The sequence below is a fragment of the Condylura cristata genome, unplaced genomic scaffold (genome assembly GCF_000260355.1).
Source record: "Condylura cristata isolate star-nosed mole 26May11 unplaced genomic scaffold, ConCri1.0 scaffold00035, whole genome shotgun sequence".
NCBI lineage: Eukaryota > Metazoa > Chordata > Mammalia > Eulipotyphla > Talpidae > Condylura > Condylura cristata.
In genome coordinates, this window is record NW_004567136.1 from 15065531 (window position 1) to 15084749 (window position 19219).

General features: G+C 62.0%; 2 protein-coding genes across 8 annotated transcripts; one reads left to right on the forward strand and one right to left on the reverse strand.

Annotated features, from left to right (window-relative positions):
• The first annotated feature begins 3078 nt into the window (after positions 1-3078).
• Positions 3079-14636, forward strand: PRC1 (protein regulator of cytokinesis 1). Of its 7 annotated transcripts, XM_012732728.1 has the most exons (14): positions 3149-3232; positions 3345-3467; positions 5398-5631; positions 5710-5880; positions 6255-6404; positions 6520-6564; positions 6764-6866; positions 8645-8781; positions 9928-10023; positions 10824-10970; positions 11091-11201; positions 11981-12091; positions 12288-12384; positions 13870-14636. In XM_012732728.1, the coding sequence occupies exons 2-14, from the start codon at positions 3357-3359 to the stop codon at positions 13896-13898; spliced, it is 1542 nt and encodes a 513-aa protein (XP_012588182.1). In that variant the 5' UTR covers positions 3149-3232; positions 3345-3356; the 3' UTR covers positions 13899-14636. The 7 variants fall into 7 exon arrangements, with proteins under 7 accessions (XP_004693165.1, XP_012588183.1, XP_012588182.1 ...); XM_004693108.2 differs by lacking the exon at positions 6764-6866 and having other exon boundaries at positions 3079-3232; positions 6520-6667; positions 12288-12461; XM_012732725.1 differs by having other exon boundaries at positions 10824-11201.
• RCCD1 (RCC1 domain containing 1) lies at positions 11262-19213 on the reverse strand (the record flags this gene model as incomplete). The annotated part of the gene is made up of 8 exons (XM_004693005.2): positions 11262-11842; positions 14644-14702; positions 17036-17190; positions 17539-17568; positions 17925-18089; positions 18312-18410; positions 18943-19064; positions 19155-19213. Coding segments are annotated over 6 exons (627 nt in total), but the record flags the coding sequence as incomplete, so codon positions are not given.
• Between the last annotated feature and the right edge of the window lie 6 nt (positions 19214-19219).

The following is a 19219-nucleotide window of genomic DNA, read 5'->3' on the forward strand; positions in this document are numbered from 1 at the left end:
ACCCGACGAGCAGCCCCGAGCGCGCCGGCGCCTCCGTCGGCGGGACGGGACTTGCCGGTGGGGGTCGGTGCCCCTCCGAGGGCCGCGCCCCGCGGCAGCATGCGTTGTGGGGTGCCCCGTTAGCCGTAGCCCCCAGCCCGAGGCAACTCTCGGAGGCCTGCGAGGACCGGTAAGAGGCAGAGCGGCCCGGCCCCGAGGGCTTGGGGCCCCCGCAGCCTCTGGGGGGGCGGCCTGCACCCCTCGCTGAGGCGGTGCCGCCGAGACTTGAAGGGGGCCCAGGCGGGAGGCGGTGAGCGGGGGCGCGGAGCGCTTGGGGGTGCCCCTGGGTCGCCGGGGCGCCGCCTTTCTGGGGGCAGGGTCGGCCGAGGCCCCCAGGGGCCAGGCCAGCGGCGGGGCCCTCCCCGGGACACGGACGAGCAGGAAGCAAACGCCCGGCGGGGGCGGGCGCCTCTCGCCCTCCACAGATGGTTTATTGGCGTGGACGGAGTGGGCGCCGCCCGGGCGGGGGGGGGGCACTGGAGCGCCCGCTGCCAGCAGCCCCCGCGTGGAGGCCAGTGGGGTCACGGCGAGCCCCTTCAGCCCTCGGAGGAGCTGCGGCGTGTCCCAGAGGCTCCGCGGCCGCGCCCGGCGCGTCTCTGGCCAGCCGCGGTGTCCTGAGGCGGCGGCCCCTGGGCGCCGGTGCCCCGCGCCTCGCTTTCCCTGAGCCTGGGGGCGAGGGCGGCGGGCGCCTCGCCAGCTGGCTGGCGGCACAGTGGGCTCCGCTGGGCCCAGGGGTCCCTGGCCTGGAGCGGGGAGGCCCGGAGGACGCCCGGGGCCCAGCTGTTCCTGAGGGCAGCGGTCGCCAGAGAAGGGCCCTGGAGCCTCCAGTGCTGCTCTCCCGGGAGCCTGTCAGGGGCCGGCCAGGGTGGACAGGGCACGCGCTGGCACTGGCGCAGCCCAGGGGCTGCGACTGAATGTTGCCCGTGGCTGGACGTTGCGTTTGGGGGAATGTGGGTGGGAGGGCCCCGGCCTCCGGGAGTGACCGGGCAGCGCCGAGGGGCTCTGGCTCTGCCCCGAGGTTGAACTTTAGCTGACGGCTGACGACTAACCTTAGTGGCCTGTTACCGTTTTTTCGAAGATTTGCTTGTTTATGCATACAGGCCAGAGGGGGGCCGTGGGCTGCGCTCTGCGCCCTGGCCAGCGGCAGGGTTCGGACACCGGCCGCCTGCCTGGCCGGGGGCTGGGCTCTCCGCGGTGTTTCCTCGCGTAGGCTGGGCGACCTGTAAATGTCTCGGGTGTGAGCACCAACCCATGAAGAATGTGCAGCCCGTGCTGGCGACACGAGTGCTGACCACTGCCCTGGGAGAGCTTGGGCCTTGCAGCTGCCTGGTGCCCCCGCCGTCTCCGGCAGCCATTTGTGTCTCAGGAAACATTTCTGCCCCTGAAGTGTTATGTCGTGCTGGCTGCTGGTTGTGCTTTTTTTTTTTTAAAGATTTATTTATCGATGTGCACAGGAACTGGGTGCAGGCCAGAGGTGCAGGGGTGAGGGGACTCCCCAGAGACAGTGGGGAGCCGAACAGGCAGACCCACTGAAGTCCACTGCTGAGGGGGCAGCCGGGAGACAGGAGGGGTCCGCTGCGCCTCGGGGCCCCTCCCTGGCTGGGGATCGAACTCGGGCTGCAGCGGCCACGGGCAGCTTCCTAGTGCTGAGCTTTAACCGGTGCTCGAGTGCCTTTTTTTAAAGTGGACTTCTAGACAAAATACTGAAGGCCTAGTTAATTTGCATTTCAAATTTGTTACTGTGTTCCCCGCCCCCACCCCACCCCCCATTTTAAAAGGGCAGGCGTATCGGCCAGGAAAGGGTGAAGGAAAGACCCCCAGGCGGGCCCTGCGGGGTGAGAGGGGAGCGCTGCCAGGTTTTTTTGTTTTTGTTTTTTAAAGAACCTGCTGCCCCTGAACAGCATGTACAGAACTATGGGCAGATGAGCCCCATCCCCGTGGGTGTCTGTTGCCAGCACCCCACAGGCAGCTGCCTTGTGAAGGACTGCGTAGTGAGCACCCCCTTGTCTGGCTTCCTCCACTTGGGTTCTTTTCTTCCTTTCTCCCCCTCCCCCCATTCTTTGCTCCTTTTACCTCCTTCCCCACCTTTTAGACCCGAGACACACTTCACACGCCGCAAACCGGGCTCATTTGACACGCGAGTCTGCGTCCCGGTCGTCGTGTGCAGCCATCGCGTCGCCCCAGCAGCCTCGCTGGCCCAGGGCTCACCTGCGCCCCAGCACGGTGCTTCCGCCCTGTCTAGAATTTCATAAAATGAAATCGGGATGTAACCTCGAGTGTGATAGCTTTCGCTGGGCCTGATGCAACACCACCCTCCGCAGGGGTGGGTTCCGTTCGTTAGTAGCCTGAGGTGGTGCCGTCTGTTAGGGAGTGAGGCATTCCTGCAGGAAGCATGGGGGGAGCTGCAGCTCCTGGTCCAGCATCCGCAGCTGTTGCCAGCAGGCCCTGGGTTTTGTTTTTTTTTTTAATTTTCTTAGGTCATTGCTCATTTTTGTGCAGTATTTGATTTCCACCCTCAGGTGTCCCTGTACATCACCACGTCACCCTAAACTGTCACCGTGGTCCCTGGCACTCTTCCCTCCCCTGCCAACAGTTTTTAGCATGCAGTAGGTGGAAGTTGTTCTGACCTGTATCCTCACCGACACTCGGTCAGGTCCGTCACCTCAGAGTTAGTAGCTGTGACTGAGGGACAAGAAAGCAGTGACCCACTCAGCTACTCTACGGGAGCTTTCAGACCATCAAACGCCTGCAGAGCTCTCTTTTACTGACATCTTTGTCCACTGTCCATGTCTTCAGTAGAGTCATTGATACACTCCCAGATGCTGAACATTATTCAGAGGACTGAGGCTCTGTCACGTCATGTGATTGTGAACTGTGCTTTGCCAGTGTTGTGGTTTGTGAGGAATAAAGGAGGGAGTGGTCAGAGGTGGATGAGGCTGAATGCTTGGTTCTGGTTTGTTTGGCCTTGAGGCCACCAGGTCTAGTTCGCTTTGTTCCTGTAACTGCTGCTCTAGGCCAGGAGCTCGTGGAACCCTGGGTCTCTCTTGCCTTGCGTTTCAGTGAGGTGCTGGCGGAGGAGTCCATAGTGTGTCTCCAGAAAGCCCTGACACACCTGCGGGAGATATGGGAACTCATCGGGATCCCGGAAGATCAGCGGCTGCAGAGAACCGAGGTAGTGAAGAAGCACATCAAGGTGAGTGCCGCCCAGCCGCCCTGGACCAGGGCGCTGCACCTCTGGGAGGCGTATACCAGGGGCAGGGCTTTGTGTTCCTGTCCTGCCCACCCTTAACGGCCGTCTGTCACAGGACCTCCTGGATATGATGATTGCTGAAGAGGAAAGCCTGAAGGAAAGGCTCATCAAGAGCATCTCTGTTTGTCAGAAAGAGCTGAATACCCTGTGCAGCGAGTTGCACGTGGAGCCCTTCCAGGTGTGTGGCTGCCCTTGGGGTCCCCCTGGGGTCTGAACTGGAGGGGTGTCCACGTGGGCCATGGACGTGAGGTACAGAAGCGCGCCGCACCACCTAGTTATTAGGCCCCACATGGCTACTGTCATCTGTGTAAGAGTTGCCTCTTAGAAAGGTGAGACAGTAAGTGTTGCTTATTTTTTATCAAAAACGAGCTTCCCCTTACTGTCAATCTGTAGAGCAGACGACATTTTTTTTTTTTTAACCTGAGGACTGGCCAGGCACAGATGGTGCTGTGATATTTTTTAAAGGGAAATGAAAGGAGCTGTGTAGGGAGCAAAAAGTGTCTGATTATATCAGGGAACGTTACCCCTAGTCCTGCGTTTGTAGATTTTTCCGTACGCAGAAACTGCACACCACTGAACCAGCCACAACAGTGACTGGAGGTAAGACCCCCTAAAGCTGAGACCTCCTAAAGCTGAGTCTCAGGAGAACAGTCAGTCTCAGCGTGCTGTGCTTGCCGGAGGCCGGCTGAGAAGCAGTGTGCCACGGGCCAGCACAGGTCAGAGGCCCAGGGAGGTTGCCGGCACAGATGATGGCAGATGGGGCCTCAGAACAGGTGCCTTGCTAAAAGCAGTAACGACTGCATTGGGGTCCTATAAATGAAAGCAGCAGTGAAGTCTGGGGAGGAGACTGCAGGCCAGTGCATGATGGCGAGAGAAAGGACAGCTTCTCAGGTCTCTCTTGTTCCAGGAAGAACAGCTCAGGTGTCTGGTGGTATCAGCTTGCGCGGCAGACCGCTTTGCAGGGTCAAGGAGAACCAACGCTGGCAGCCAAGAGCAGCCGAGTCAGTTGTGACATGGATGAAGTTTTTGGAGTGCAATAGAAATAGCAAATATGATTGCTTTGAACAGTTTATTATTGTTTTTGTATCTTTTTTAAAGACTGATTTATTGAGCCTACAAGAACTGGGGTACAGACCAGAGGTGCGGGGAACGAGATGATTTGCCTGAGATAGAGTAGGGAGTAGAACAGACAGGCCCATTGAAATCCACTGCTGAGGGGGCAGCGGGAGACGGGAGGGGTCTGCTCCTGTGGGTCACTACTGAGCCAGGAGTCCCACTCAGCCACAACAGTGAAGGGGTGCTGGTGCTGAGACTCAACCCCTGCGTCACCACGGTGGGCCGTTTTGTCACTTCCACTGTGACGTGAACACCACCTTGGTGGGAGGCTGTGTAAGCAGAGGTCCATCTCCCTTAAAGCACATGACAGTGTCCAGTTCACTGATGCTGAGAAAATTTGTATGACCTTGTAGGACATACAACTAACTGCCTCTTATTTCTTAAATTTATCAAGAGAAGAACAAGTAGCTGAAACAAGCTTTCCGGCCACTTTTTAAAACTGATTTATATAAGGGGCCTTCCTAGCAGCCTAGGGGTTAAACGTCTTAGCATTATCCCCTCTAGAGTCAGAGTTCGATCCTGGCCAGGGGAGTGACCCACAGGCACAGCAGGCCTCTCCCCTCGGCAGTGGGTTTCAGTCAGTACACCTGCTGTACTCCATACTCTGCCTCTGCTGACGCCCCTCCCTTCCCCCCACGCTCCCCCTGGTACCTCTGGCTTACACCCCAGTTCTTCTATGCAAAAATGCTCTCCCAAAACTCTAGATATGCTTGTAAAAAAATAAAATTATCTAAGTTTCATGAGTCTGAGATGTGACATCTGTGCATCATTAAAAATCAGCATGTCCATAGTCCAGTCAGTCCTCACCTCTGGCCAAAGTCTCTTTCCTTGTTTGAGATCTTAAGTAGGAAATGTCTCAGCACCATACCATCACGAACTGACTTCTCTGAAAGTGTAACTGCACGTCTGCCCTCTGAGTCCTCTGCCACTGCCCTCTGCTGTCGCACACCACCCACGTGTGCGTGACACCAAGGACTCACTGTCCCATGCAGGAAGAAGGGGAGACGACCATCTTGCAGCTGGAGAAGGATTTGCGCACTCAGGTAGAACTGATGCGGAGACAGAAAAAGGAGAGAAAGCAAGAACTGAAGCTGCTCCAAGAACAAGACCAAGAGCTGTGTGAGATTCTCTGCATGCCCCACTATGATATCGACTGCGCCCCGGTTCCCACCTTAGAGGAGCTGGGCCGGTTCAGGCAGCACCTGAAAACTTTGCGCGAGACCAAGGTAAGCACGCCGCTGGCAGCCGGGCTCCAGGCCCCCAGCCCGGCCCGGCCCGGCCCGCGTGACCCTGGTGTCTCCTAGGCGTCCAGGCGGGAGGAGTTCGTCAGCACGAAGAAGCAGATCATACTGTGCATGGAAGAGCTGGATCACACGCCCGACACGAGCTTTGAGCGCGATGTTGTATGTGAAGACGAAGATGCTTTTTGTTTATCGCTGGAGAACATTGCAGCACTGCAGAAGCTGCTGCGGCAGGTAAAGTCCTTTGGGGTCGTTTGGGGCTGCCGACGTAGCCAACCGTCTGAAAAGCATTTCCCCCTTCAGTCTTAAGTAAGGAACACAGAATGAGGGAGAACAAACATCATAATCCACTTTTTAAAACAAAACTACGTGTCCCAAAGAATGAAATTGAAGCTTTGGATGAAGCCATATGAGTCCCTGGAATTAGCGAATGCTTATGTGAAGAAGCTATTCAAAATTGAGTTTTAATGGGGGTGGTGTAGGGTGGTACCTTTGTCAAGTAATGACCAACGACCACGCGCTGCCCTCCAGATGGGACAGGTGTTTTCGGGAGGGGGGGAGCCTTTGCTGCTGCTTTCACTCGGTAACCACTGGCCACCTCACTACAGCTGGAAATGCGAAAATCACAGAATGAAGCAATATGTGAGGGGCTGCGTGCTCAGATCCGAGAGCTCTGGGACCGGCTGCAGATACCAATGGAAGAGAGAGAGGCTGTGGCCAACATTATGGCCGGGTCAAAGGCCAAAGTCAGGGAGGCGGTAAGAAACCCCACAAAGCGCACCACGAAGTCCACAGCGTGTTACAAAGATGGGATGGGCTGAGGGATGGGCTGAGCTCTAGTGGCTTGATTTTAGCCTCGCCTCTCTCACTCAGCTGCGGCTAGAAGTGGATCGGCTGGAAGAACTGAAGATGCAAAACATGAAGAAAGTGATTGAGGCCATTCGAGTGGAGCTGGCTCAGTACTGGGACCGCTGTTTCTACAGCCAGGAGCAGAGACAGGCTTTCACGCCTTACTATGATGGTTAGTACAGATGGTTAGTACAGAAGCTAGCAGGATGGTTAGTACAGAAGCTAGCAGGATGGTTAGTACAGATGGTTAGTACTGAAGATGCAAAACATGAAGAAAGTGATTGAGGCCATTCGAGTGGAGCTGGCTCAGTACTGGGACCGCTGTTTCTACAGCCAGGAGCAGAGACAGGCTTTCACGCCTTACTATGATGGTTAGTACAGATGGTTAGTACAGAAGCTAGCAGGATGGTTAGTACAGATGGTTAGTACAGAAGCTAGCAGGATGGTTAGTACAGATGGTTAGTACAGAAGCTAGCAGGTAGGAAGATGTGAAGGAAGTAGCAGGTAGGAAGGAAGAGAAGGATAGGAAGGAGGAAGCGGAAGTAGCGGAAGGATAGGAAGGAAGCGCGGCAGGAAGCGGAAGTAGCAGGAAGGATTAGTCATCAGCAAGTCCTACCAAGTCCTACCTGAAGTCTAACGGGGGGGAGGAGACGGGAGGCGGGGGGGAGATGGAGACAGATGGGAAGGGAGGGAGGAGGGGAGGCGGGGGGAGGGAGACGGAGACAGATGGGAAGGGGGGAGAGAAGATGGGGGTGAGAGAGAAACAGATGGGAAGGCTGGAAGTTACACCACTAGGTAGCGCAGTGGGCAGGAGGGTGAGGCCCTCTGCACCTTAGGTGGGTCAGCTCCCTGGGCCTGGGCCTGGGGCTCGAACTCGGGCCAGCAGCAGCTGCAGCAGCGCCATAGCACAGAGCCTTAACCCGCTAGGCCACCAGGGAAGCTCTCCCCTGCTAACTGTTTTTAGCCCACTAGTAGTTGCTAGTAGTCCTCCAGAGGGAGCATGTCTTCCAGAGGGAGCATGTCTGCTTTAGGCAAAAGGTAGGGGAGGGTTGATTTTTTTATGATGTGTCTGATTTTATGTGTCTGATTTTATTTGTTTCCCCTCAGCCCTATTACTGAAGAAGTTTTAGCTGAGAAATAAATTTCTTTAAAACTTCCTTTACTGGAATTATTTCAAGCTTAGTATCAGAGAGAGAAGACAGGTGCTTGGTAGACTCCTATAAATTACGGCAGGGAAGGAAGCTGTTTTACTTTTTATTCTGCTCACCTGAACCTGACCTCAACAAGGGGCAAGGGGAGGCCTCTATAAGCCCCACTAAACCAGGCCGCAAGTCAGCCCACCCGCTTTGCTGAGGCACGGTGGTCTACGAGGCCATAACAAGGTGGGAGGCAGCTCATGGATTCGATTTGCTGTGGCCTTCTCCAGAGCCTTTCTGTCGGCTGTCACTGGCCAACGATGAGGCGAAAGACCAAGGCCATGCCTGTGCCAGCCCCTGCGAGTTTCCAGAGTAGCTGTTCCATCAAAGCCAGGCGGCTGAGCAGCAGCTTTGGACTCACACGTCCCTCTGGGGAGGAGCTGTGTGGTTTTCCTCCACGTACCCTGGAGCCACACTTGGGGAAATGCAGCTTGGGAGCCAGATGGCAAACATGAGGTGCTCACAGCGCGGCCTCATCTCGCCGCCTGCAGGCCTGACCCTTGGCTCTGCTCCGGCGCCGGCCGTCTTGCTCCACGTGTTCCTTTTCCCACTCAGACACTGCACCAACTCGGGTTTAAGGCCGCATCCCGAGGCGGAGAGGCACAGACGATGCGGTCAGGCGTCCTCACTCGAGCCTGCCCAGCACCCTCATGTTCAGTCAGGTGGCCCAGGCCGGCTGCCAGCAGGTGTGACTGGTGCACAGCCACCGCAGGCCTGTGGTACGGGTTGGATGGCCCCACCTGGACGGTCCTTACTGCGTGCGTGGGCAGGGCCTGGAGACAGCATGGAAACTGGAAGGCCAGCGCTGGCTGGCGCTGCCCGCCCAGTCCAGTCACCCACTGCAAGAGACGGTTCAGCCCAACTGTAGGCTCGACATGCAAGCCCCACACCATCTCACGCTCCTGTGGAGTCGTGGCGCTGCCGCTGAGGCTGGCCCCATTTCTGCCTTGCAGAGGACTACACGGAAACGCTGCTCCAGCTCCACGATGCTGAGATTGTGCAGTTACGGAGCTACTACGAGGTGCACAGAGAGCTCTTTGAGGGCGTCCAGAAGTGGGAAGAAAGCTGGCGGCTCTTCCTGGAGTTTGAGGTACTGCCCTAGGCCCTGTGTGCTCAAGACCCCAAGGACGGCTGTGTCAGGCCAGTGTCCTCTGCTTGTTACTGGGCTCCGGTGCCCCATGATCGTGTCGAGTTACAGCAGGCCCGTCCGCTCACCTGAGGGAACACACAGCTCCACAGTAAACGGCTTGAGTGGGTTTCCTGTGTGAGGGAAGCCCACTGGCAGGCAGTGCAGACAGAGTGGCCAGTCCAGCCCCTCGGGACCCTGGCTTCAAAGTGGGGCCCCATCCGTGTTTAGGGGCGGTCGCGAGCCCCCTTGGCATGTGGTGACATGCAGCCTTGTGCAAGAGGAGACGGGTGCCCGCGCCTTGCAGGCAGACCCTCTGGCGCCACAGCAGCTCTGCTCAGTCGCTGGCAAAGCGCGGACAGTTGCAAGAGCTACTAGGCCACAGCTCGGCTGCCAGGGAGGGGCGAAGCATGAGGTTGGGCAGGCATTTGGCGCAGTCTCCACCTGACCTTCCCACAGTTCTCAGATGGCCTGGGCACAGGGCGTGTTTCTGTGCGCAGTGGACTCCTCTCCTTCCCAGACAGGCCCCTCAGCCTGGCGGGGGCACCTCGGCCACGAATCCCAGAGCCGTCCTGACCCAGCTGGAGGGCCCCTAGGGACTCCTCGTGCAAGCCCTTCTGGTGTGGGGAATTAGGACTCCAAAGTGGAGAGACCAGGGAAAGGTGAGGGCTGCCAAGGCTGAGCTGCCACGGCTGACTGAACGGCGCCGCTGACGCCCCCGAGCGAGCGGCTCCCTCGCACTCACCGGTCACATACTGCGCTGTTCTGACCTACTAGACGCAACAGAACACCGGCACCATTAAAAAGCAGCCCAGCATTTGCCACTTGGCGTTCACCCGTTTTGAGGAGGTTAGTTTAGTGGAGGGCAGCAGGCCCACAAGCCCTGCGTGGACGTCCGTCTGCTGGCGCTGCCTCTGCTGAAGTGCGTTCAGGGCGGGCTGAGCTTCCGCGGCAGGGCGCAAAGGCCTGTGGTGCTTTACGGGAAATGACAGCTTTCCTGCACCCCGGGCATGCTCACGCAGCCGCCTGGACACTGTTCTTGGAGAGCAAGTCATCCAGAAGTTACCGGTCTGATTCCCAGGGAGTGTCTCACTGATGCATTTTCCACAGAGAAAAGCTTCCGATCCAAGTCGATTCACAAACCGTGGAGGAAATCTTCTAAAAGAAGAAAAGCAACGAGCCAAGCTCCAGAAAACACTCCCTAAGGTAATGCCGGTGCTAAGGTTTTGGTGCGTGGCTATAAAATAGCTGCCTTTGTTATCTTTGCTTTGAGTCAGGTGGCCTAGAACTGTCTTGAAAGGTAAAGCTTAGATGAGGGTGAGGAGGCAGCCGTGAGCCTTCCCTGAAGTATGGAGAGCCAGGCCGAGCCCATCTGCTCACACCAGGCCTGACTCTGAATAGCAGGAGGTGTGTCTTCCTGTTCCGGCAGCTGAGGTGTGAGGGACAGTGCCAGCTGGGCTGCTCTCCTGGGGCGCTTCTCCGGGCCTCGGGCGGCTGTATGTGTCCATGTCCGAGCTGCTTCAAAGGACACCAGTCATGTTCTCTCAGGGCCCAGCCTAGGGCCCCCTCTTCACCTGAGGGTCAGGGCTTCAACTTGAGATTGGGTGGGGAGTCTGAGAGGGGGGCGGACTTGAGCCAGTAGCAAAAGGAAAAGTACAAAGTGCTGAGGGCTTCGTTGCCCTCTAAGAAGCCGCCCTTACTGCATGACAAAGTGCTGTTCCAGCGATTTGGTTTTTCCATCATTCTGAGGTCTTGAGACAGGAGTGAGGCGCCAGGAAGTGATGCTGCCTCTCGCCACTTGCTCAGGGCCTGCAGGCCAGGCCAGGTGCTGCTGGCCTGTCACGCCCACCCGCTTGGCCAGCTGCCCTGGGCCGCTGCAGCTGCTAGGCTCAGACTCCGGCCCTCCCTCCCCACGCCGTGACTCCTGCCCAGTCACCTCCTGGGTCCAGGACTTGGGCGAGCGTCACTTCACCTGGCTTCACGTGTGGCCTTGTTTCTGGTCTTAGCTGGAAGAGGAGTTGAAGGCGCAGATCGAGAAGTGGGAGCAGGAGCACTCCAAGGCGTTTGTGGTAAATGGGCAGAAGTTCATGGCATACGTGACGGAGCAGTGGGAGCTGCATCGGCTGGAGAAGGAGCGAGCCAAGCAGGAGAGGGTGAGTGGACACAACTTGGGGAGCCTCGGGGCCAGCGCTGCCCTTCCCAGCTCGAGGCCCAGGGTCCGGCCCCACCCAGACCCGCTCTCCAAGCCAGCATCGCACCTGGTGTTCACACAGCAACTGAAGAACAAGCAGCAGACGGAGACGGAGATGCTCTATGGCAGCACCCCCAGGACGCCTGGCAAGCGCCGAGGGCCGGTGCCCAGCACACCCGGCAAAGTGCGCAAGGTGAGGCCCCGTGAGCCACAGTTCAGCAGGGCTCTTGCGACCAGGCCGTGAAGGCCACCTTGGGTCTTGTGTCCTGCTGGTGACCCCCAGGCCATGAAGCCCACCGGAGTGTGAGTAGCAGGCGGCAGCTCATCCCAGAGGCTTGAGGCTGCAGCCCTAGCCGTGTACCTCGTGAAAGGGGACCTCTGCTTGAAGGGGGCGTCAGGCCCCATTTTCTGACCTGGACAGATGAAGGAGCGTTCCTTCCCTTCCCTTCTTCCTCAGCTTGTATTTTATGACACAGGGAGGGTTTACAAGTCACTAAGGTGGCCTCCCAGAGGGCCGAGAGCGCCTGCCAGCCCGTTCAGGGCCTGTGCCCTCCAAGCTGCCCCTCCCTGATGCCTGTCTGATGCCTGTGGGCCGGGCAGCGTCCCCTGGGGCGAGCCGGGCCGCGCTGCCTTGCCAGCATCGAGTGCCTTCAGGGTTGACACCCGTGTCCGCGGGGCGTGAAGCAGGCTGCTCCGGTGTTCGCTTGCATCCCCTGCATACTCGTGGGGCTGAGCCTTCTGCTGTCCAGATTACAGAGAATTCTTGGGGCTTCCGAATGCTCCCCTTTCTCAGCGACTGCCCAGTATCTCGGTCTCCTGCTGTGTGGCCAACACCTGGGGGTGAAAGGCTGTGGCAGGGGGTGTCATTCAAGAACCAAAATGGCGGCAGCGCCCGGAGCTCCTGCCTGGGCTCAGGCCTGTGTGTCGGGCTGGGCTGCGTCCACGCATGTCAAGCGCTCTGTCCTCTCCTAGCTGAACACGACCACCATGTCCAACGCCACAGCCAACAGCAGCATTCGGCCCGCCTTCGGGGGCACCGTCTACCGCTCTCCCGTGTCTCGACTCCCACCTTCTGGCAGCAAGGTTAGTGCCCCCCCCTCCCCCCCCGTGCCGACCAGCCTTTGTGGCGGTCACCACGGCATCCGCGCCCAGCCTGGCCTTGGGTTGGTCCTGAGCATTGGGGGGTGGGGTGCAGGGGCTGACGTGCTGGCCCCCGAACACCCGGGCTGTGCTGCCTGCCCGTGCGCGGCCACGGGAGGGACACGGCTCTCCCCCACAGCCAGGCACTTCCACCTGCTCGGCGAGAAAGACACCCCGCGCCGGCAGGCACGGCGCCAACAAGGAGAACCTCGAGCTCAACGGCAGCATCCTGAGCGGTGGGTACCCCAACTCGGCCCCCCTCCAGCGCAACTTCAGCATTAATTCTGTTGCCAGCACCTATTCTGAGTTTGCGGTAATTCACCTTTTCTAGTATCCACCAGTCTCGGGGCACACAGTTGGGGCAGAGAGGGTGTCCCCAGGCGAGCTAGGACAGCCGCGGAGGCCAAGAATCCCTTTCCTGCCTTGACTGGCCGAGGCCGGGGCGGGGCGGGGAGGCGGCAGACACCGCACACACGGCCCGGACCCACCGCCCTGGACTCTCCTGGCGGAGTCCCGGTCACTGTCTCAATTCTCTGCTCTTAGAAGGACCCACCCTCCCCGACAGCTCCTCTGTGGGGCCCCAGGTCTGTGTGGCACCCTGTGTCCCCCCTGGGGACCCGCCTGTCTCCACCGCGCTCAGCGTGCTCAGCCTGTGTCACGAAGGTGGCGGGACTCCCCACGGGCCTGAGCGCGACCTGTTGCTCCATCTGACAAGAGCCTGACCAACCTGCTGCTGAACAGGAAACTTGTTCATGCTCGAGTTGGGGTCTCAGAAACACTAGGCCTGACTCCCAGTGGGGCTATGTTGTTTCAGCTCCCTGGTGGTGACACCAGAGGCAGAGTGGCGACCCCATCACGTGGGGGCCGCCGCTGACCCCTCCCTGGAGCACAGGCCTCCCACCTTGGGCTGCTGCGGCCATACCTGCTCCAGGTGAGCGGCGCTCGCCCCCTCGCCCCGCCCTGTTTCCGCTACACTGAGCTGCTTCCGCAGCCAGGGGCACTGCAGGAAGTCATCGCCCAAATGCTCTTTAGCTCCCACCCCCGTCCACGCTGACGAAGCCTTACTGCGGAGCCTCGACAAGGTGTGTCCTCCCTCTCTCAGTGAGCCAGTTTAGTTTCCTGAGAGCCGCGGCTGCCCCCCCCTTGGGTGACGTGGGGCAGACTGAGCTAGCGCCAGCGCCTGCCGCTGCAGTGACGGGGACAGCGCTCACCCGAGAGCCAGAGCCAGCTCCTGTCCAGCACGTCTCCCGCGTGACGCCGGTGCAGCTCTGTGCAGAGCGCTGCCTGTCGCCAGGCTGACGGTGGGCAGAGGCCTGCTGTCCACGGCCCGCCTGGGGCTGCGGCAGATACCCCAGGCAGCGCCACAGCCAGCACGCGCGCCTCACTGGCCGTCCTGCACCTGGCGCTCCAGCAGGAGCTCAGCGAGCAGTGAGGCCCTCGCCCCCCTCCCCCGGTCACAGAGGGCTGAGCCCAGAGCTGGTCCTGCCCAGCCGGACAAGGCGGGAGACTTGATGGCGCACAGGGGCTTCTCGCCTGAGGGCTAGGGACCAGTGGGCTGGGGGTGGGGCTGCAGGCACACGCTGCCTCAGAGGAGGGGGCCGAGCCCCCCATCCTGACAGCCTGTGCTGGCCTGTCTTGGCAAGCCCTGCGGGCCCTGTGCTGGGCCCGCCCCGGGGCGGGCTTCCTGCGGGCAGGGTCACTGACTGACTGTCTTCCAACAGCGAGAACTTTCAAAGGCTTCCAGATCTGATGCTACTTCCCGAGTCCTCAATTCGACCAACATCCAGTCCTGAGACGCGCTGGCGAGCCCACTGTGGCTTCTGGTGCCAGACGGGCCTGGCTGCGCAGGGCTGCCCTCTGCACTCGGGGTGCCGGACACCGGACAAGCACCACCACCGCGGGCCTGCGCAGCATGAGCATGGGCGCCGCGAGTCCCCAAGGACTCGGCTTTATCTTCACTCAAGAAACATGTTCAAAGTCAGCCCATAGCAGTCGCTGCAGATGTCAGCGCACGGAGCCGCTTTCTGCCCCGCTCACTCGCTCCAGCGCACCCCAGGCCGCCTGCAGCCCACCCGGGCAAGAGGCTGCAGAGCCCACCTCGGGGTGGGCACCACGCGCGTGCACCCGGTCGTCGGCCGCGCTTCCCCCTGGCTCTGGGGCTGCCCCAGGAGGTCCGCCTCGCCCCTGACCGCCTCAGTAAGGCGCCTGGGCTGCGGCCGTCCCCGGGCCAGCCCACTCCCGCCCTGCGGTCGCCCTGCAGCCGCGTCGGGCACCGCGGCCGGGTTGGGCACAACTGGCCCGGAGAGCCAGAACTTTGCACACGACATGCGGGTGGTCCCGCCCCCCCACGACACTACTGCACCCCCCAGCACTATTTATTCCCCCACGCCAGCCCCTGGAGCGGTTAGCAGCTCGCCAGAGGCTCTGGCAGGGGCAGGGCTGACGGGCCTGTTTTTAAAACTGCATTCTTGAAAATAAAATACGCGCATACTTACTTCAAGGCACCGTGAGGTATTTTTCCTTTTTCCCCTGAAAGCACTTTGGTTGGTTTGGTCTGAAAAACAGAGACCAAAGGACATATGAGAATTCTGACAGGAATGTGGCGCTTCCTCTGCACTTCTAGATGAAGGACGTCCCTGGGCCTCCCTGGTGGTGCCGCGCGTGGAGCTGCCCGCCGGCCCTGCAGCCGAGCCACCCTGGCCAGGGAGTGACCCACGGGGCGCAGCAGGCCCCTCCTGCCCCCTCAGAGTTTCAGTGGCTCCGCCTGTCCTGCTCCCCACTGTCTCGGGCCCCGGGCCCACACCCCAGCTCTTCTACAAAACCTATTTTAAAACATGGGCGCAGGTCCGGGAAGGTGTCAGCATCGCTGAGGCTCTGACGAGCGCCCCAAAGTCACGACGCGCTGACACCGTGTGTTGGACCAGCTCTCGCACTCCCGGTGGGAGTGGACACTGCAGTCACTGCGTGAAGGGCCCTCAGGAAACGAAGAACAGCCTCCATATGGTCAGCTGTCCCTAACCCAACAGGACCACGGGCTGAAACTCGATGGGGGGGTGGGGGTGGGGGGTGGCACCGCGCCCCGCACACCCCGCCCCGGCTGCGGGAACCGCTCTGCACTCGGACACCCCCACTGCCTGGCCACAGGACGGCGCCCAGAGAAAGCCGGGGGGGACTTGTCCGCCTCGGCAAGGGCTTGTGTTGCACGAGGCGGGCAAAGCCAGGGGCCAGAGGAGGGCGACTTCAGGCAGCCGCAGCAAGGTGTCAGCAGTTCCCGCAACAGGCTCCCCGGGAGGGCCGCTGCCCACACGCTCCCTCCCCAGCGGGGCTGCGCGGGCCTCGGGGGCCCTGTCGCACGTGCTCCCTGTGCCTCAGGCTAACTGAAGTGGACAGGACCGACCTTCGGCGGAAGGGCCTGTGTTTCCAAAGGGCAAACGGTGTGTGGCCTTCCAGGAACCAGCCCCTTGCAGTGTAGAAAGGCCACAGAACAGGAGGCCGGTGTGCAGAAGCCACCCTTAGCTTTATATGCCAGCAACCGACAACGGAAAGCCAAAACTGACCAAATACCCAGAATACGCCCGTGCATGAGCCTAACCACAGCACGGTGCTGACGAGGAGGCCGGACGGGCACTGGACGCGGGGACCGCGACCTCGCCAAGCCTACAGGTCGGATGCAGCTGCCGTCAGAGCCGAGCAGACTCCACGGTCGCCATGGAGACAGAGACCAGAAGACGCAGTCGCAGGCCTTGCAGAGGGCCAGAGGCTTTGACAAGGTGCACGGCAGGGCGGGGCTGTGGTGTCCAGACGGCGACGGGACGACTGGATGTGCACTTCCTCAGGAGAGGGAGGGACGTGGCCTCTGCCCAATCCGGGCCTGAGTTAAGGCAAAACAGCTTAGAGGGCCACGCGCAGCGTTGTGCAACTGCTCAAGTACGGCGTCGGGCTGAACAAAGTGTCACTGCAGGTGGCATAAAGCAAGACCCACACGGCTGTTTGACAGCTTCCGTCCCGTGTAAGACACTTAGAGGAAGCAGGCTCGGCCCCCCCGGCGGCCAGCCGGTGACAGCACGACGACACTGGCCACAGCCACAGCGGCCTGAGTTCAACCCCTGGGTGCAGCAAAGCTCTCCGGCCCGCCCGCCGCCCCTCAGCCGTGGGCTTCGCCAATCCGCCTGCTCTGCTCCCCACTGTCTCTGGGGAGCCCTCTCCACCCTGCACCTCTGGCCTGCGCCCCAGACCTGTGCGCCTAGGTGAATAAGCCAGGCTAGCTGTCGACGGGGGGAATCGTCTGCAAGTAACAGGCGAAAAAGGCGCAGACTCCACGTTTTAGAAAGAGCTCCCCAAGGTCAGCACTAGAAGCACCTGGCAGGGAGGTGGGCACACCCCGGCCCGGCCAGGCCACCGAGCACAGGGGCGCCCGCCCGACGGCCCCGACACAGGCGGCAGTGGGAACGGCACGGCCGGCTCCGTGACGCCGGGCAGGGGCGAGGGTGGCTGTGGGGTCGGCGAGTCGTGTTGAGTGCCTGCGGCCCCGACCCCGGCCTGCGGGCCTCACGCAGCCTCAGCGGCCCCGTCACGCTGTGGCGCTCCCCCGACGCCCAGTAAACAAGCGAAGAGCGGAGCCACCACCTCAGGGTGTGGGGAGACCCAGCTGACGCCCTCTGCCAGGGCTGGGGCGCCCCTGCCCTGGGTCCTGCGGAAGGCAAGCCGCCACCCTACCAGGCTCTAGGGCTGCTGTGTCCGTCCCCCATCCAGGACCAGGCTGGGGGACACGAGCGGGCGGGCGGGGGGCTGAAGGGAGTCAGAGAGGAGCCCCCGGGGCTGAGCCCGTGCGGCGGGGGTGGGGGGGCCGGCGGGGACTGGCGCCCCGACCCGGCCAGGCCCACTCACCAGTCAGCGCTGCGGCTGCGCCACGGTGCACACGTAGGTGTTCCAGGGCCCGCAGTGCACGGCCCTCACCTGGAGGCGGCTGTCCACAAAGTAGTCCACGCGGCAGGGCCGGTCCCGGCTGGCTGTGTCCCCGAGGCCCAGCTGGCCGTATTTGCCTGGGGGAAGACAGGCCAGGCCATCCTCCCCGCTGGCCAAGCCCCTCCAGGAAGGAGCGGGGCCCAGCCCAGCCCAGTGTGACGCCAGGACAGGGAGGCCACAGCTGCCAGGCCCAGGTGGGCCTCGGGGCCCCAAGAGGCCAGTGGCCACTCCATGGCTCGCACGCCCAGGGGTCCCCGCCTATCTCTCCTCTGCCCAGAGCTGAGGGCGTGCTGTAAGCGCTGCCCAGAGGCGGGTCGGAGTCGCCTCCTCTCGCCCTCCTGTGGGGCCCTAAGCTCTGCCCACGGCTGTTCTGGAGCCCCGAGGGCTCCCAGGCTCCACCCCCACGCGGGGGCAGCTATACTCACCCCAGCCCCAGGTGTACAGCTGCCCGCTGCCTGCAACCGAGAGCAGAGAGGGCAACTCGCTGGGCACCCCCAGCCTTCCCAGGGCCGCCGCGGCAGTTCGGGGTGTGCCTGGAGGCTGCCTTCCCGTGGGGGACTGCCCAGGCCACAGCTTGGGGCCTCCAACTGGGCCTGCGGCCGGGGTCTCAGGCGCCGCCAGCTCTCACCCCCGCCTGGTTCCACCCTCCCGTCCCCCGCTGCCCCCTCAGCAGTGTCGCAGTCCACCCACCTGTTCTGCTCCCCACTCTCTGGTGAGCCCTCTCACCTCCACACCTCTGGCCTGCACCCCAGCTCACATCTCGGGGACCACACCGCCTGCAGCCAGGCCTGAGGGGGGCCCACGCACTCACTTGTCACCACCGCTGTATGCCGGGACCCACAGCTGACCTCGCGGGCGTCGGCGCCCAGGGGCAGATCCAGGAGGGCGGGGAAGGGCTGCACCGCTATGAACGGGGCTCCGGCCTCAGCCCCCGCCTGCGCCGCCACCTCAGGGCCGTCTCCGTCCGGGCCGGGGGCTTCAGGGCCGCCGCGGCAGCAACGAGAGCGACAGTTAACCGCCGGCCCAGCGCTGGCCTCGCCCCGAGGTGCTCCCGGCCCTGGCCAGGCCAGGCCGGAAGTGCACGTGGGCTGGCCTGTGGCCCTCCCGCTGCTCGGCGTCCCTGTCAGCACTGGGGCTCCCAGGCCAGCCCCTGGCTCAGAGCCGGGGTGACACCCGGGAGACAGAAGCCGGGCCTCACCTGCCCCCTCGAAGGCCTTCCCGCCCTGCGCCAGGCTCCTGGCAGGCAGCGCCAGCTGCCCGGACTCATTCCAGCCCCAGATGTAAACATCCCCGGCCTCTGGAACGGAAAAGCGGGGTTCCCTCAACCCTGCGGGCCCCGTCACCTAAGCCCCTGTGCCCACCTGCGCCTGTTCCGGCCTTTCAGACCAGGCCGCCCCACAGGCTCTGTGGCAACACCCCCACTGACAAAGCAGCTCCGTTTTATTCTCAAGACTAGAGGCCACGGCCGCGGCAGGTGGGCGCGTGGCTGGCCCCCGGGCCTCTGGCCCTGCCGCCCGCGCCCAGGTGTGGCTCCAGGAGCGTCACCCAGCCCGCGCTGCGGCTGGGCCGCGATCAGCAGCCCAAGACACTCCCGCTCCGGCCATGGTCACCCTGGCGTGGGTACCTGCAAGTCCACTGTGCTCGCCTCCGCAGCCGGCCCTGCCCCTGCCTGCCCCCTGGGCAGCTGTTTGAGGGACAGCCCCCAGCTAGGGAGACAACGCCTTGGCCCTGGTGTGGGCTTCGGGGTTCCCAGGAGCTCGGCAGGGAGGCCCCCGCCACCCAGAGGAGAGGCAGGGTCGGCCTGCGCCCACTAGCCCACTGGCACTCACCACTCAGGCAGGCAGAGTGCCAGCCGCCGGCTGCCAAGCGCACGACCGGTAGGCCCTGCAGCGCCTCCACAGGCCTGGGCGCCGGCTCCGCCTCCAGCGAGCTGTGGCCCAGCTGTCCGAGCCTGCGGGGCAGCGCGGGTCAGCAGCGCGCGGGTCAGCAGCCCGCGGCTCCGCCGCTCACCTCCCACCCCCCCATTCCGCGCCCCACTCACCGGCCTGCGCCCCAGGAGAAGACCTGGCCCCCGGCGCCCAGCAGCAGCGCGTGTTCTGCGCCCAG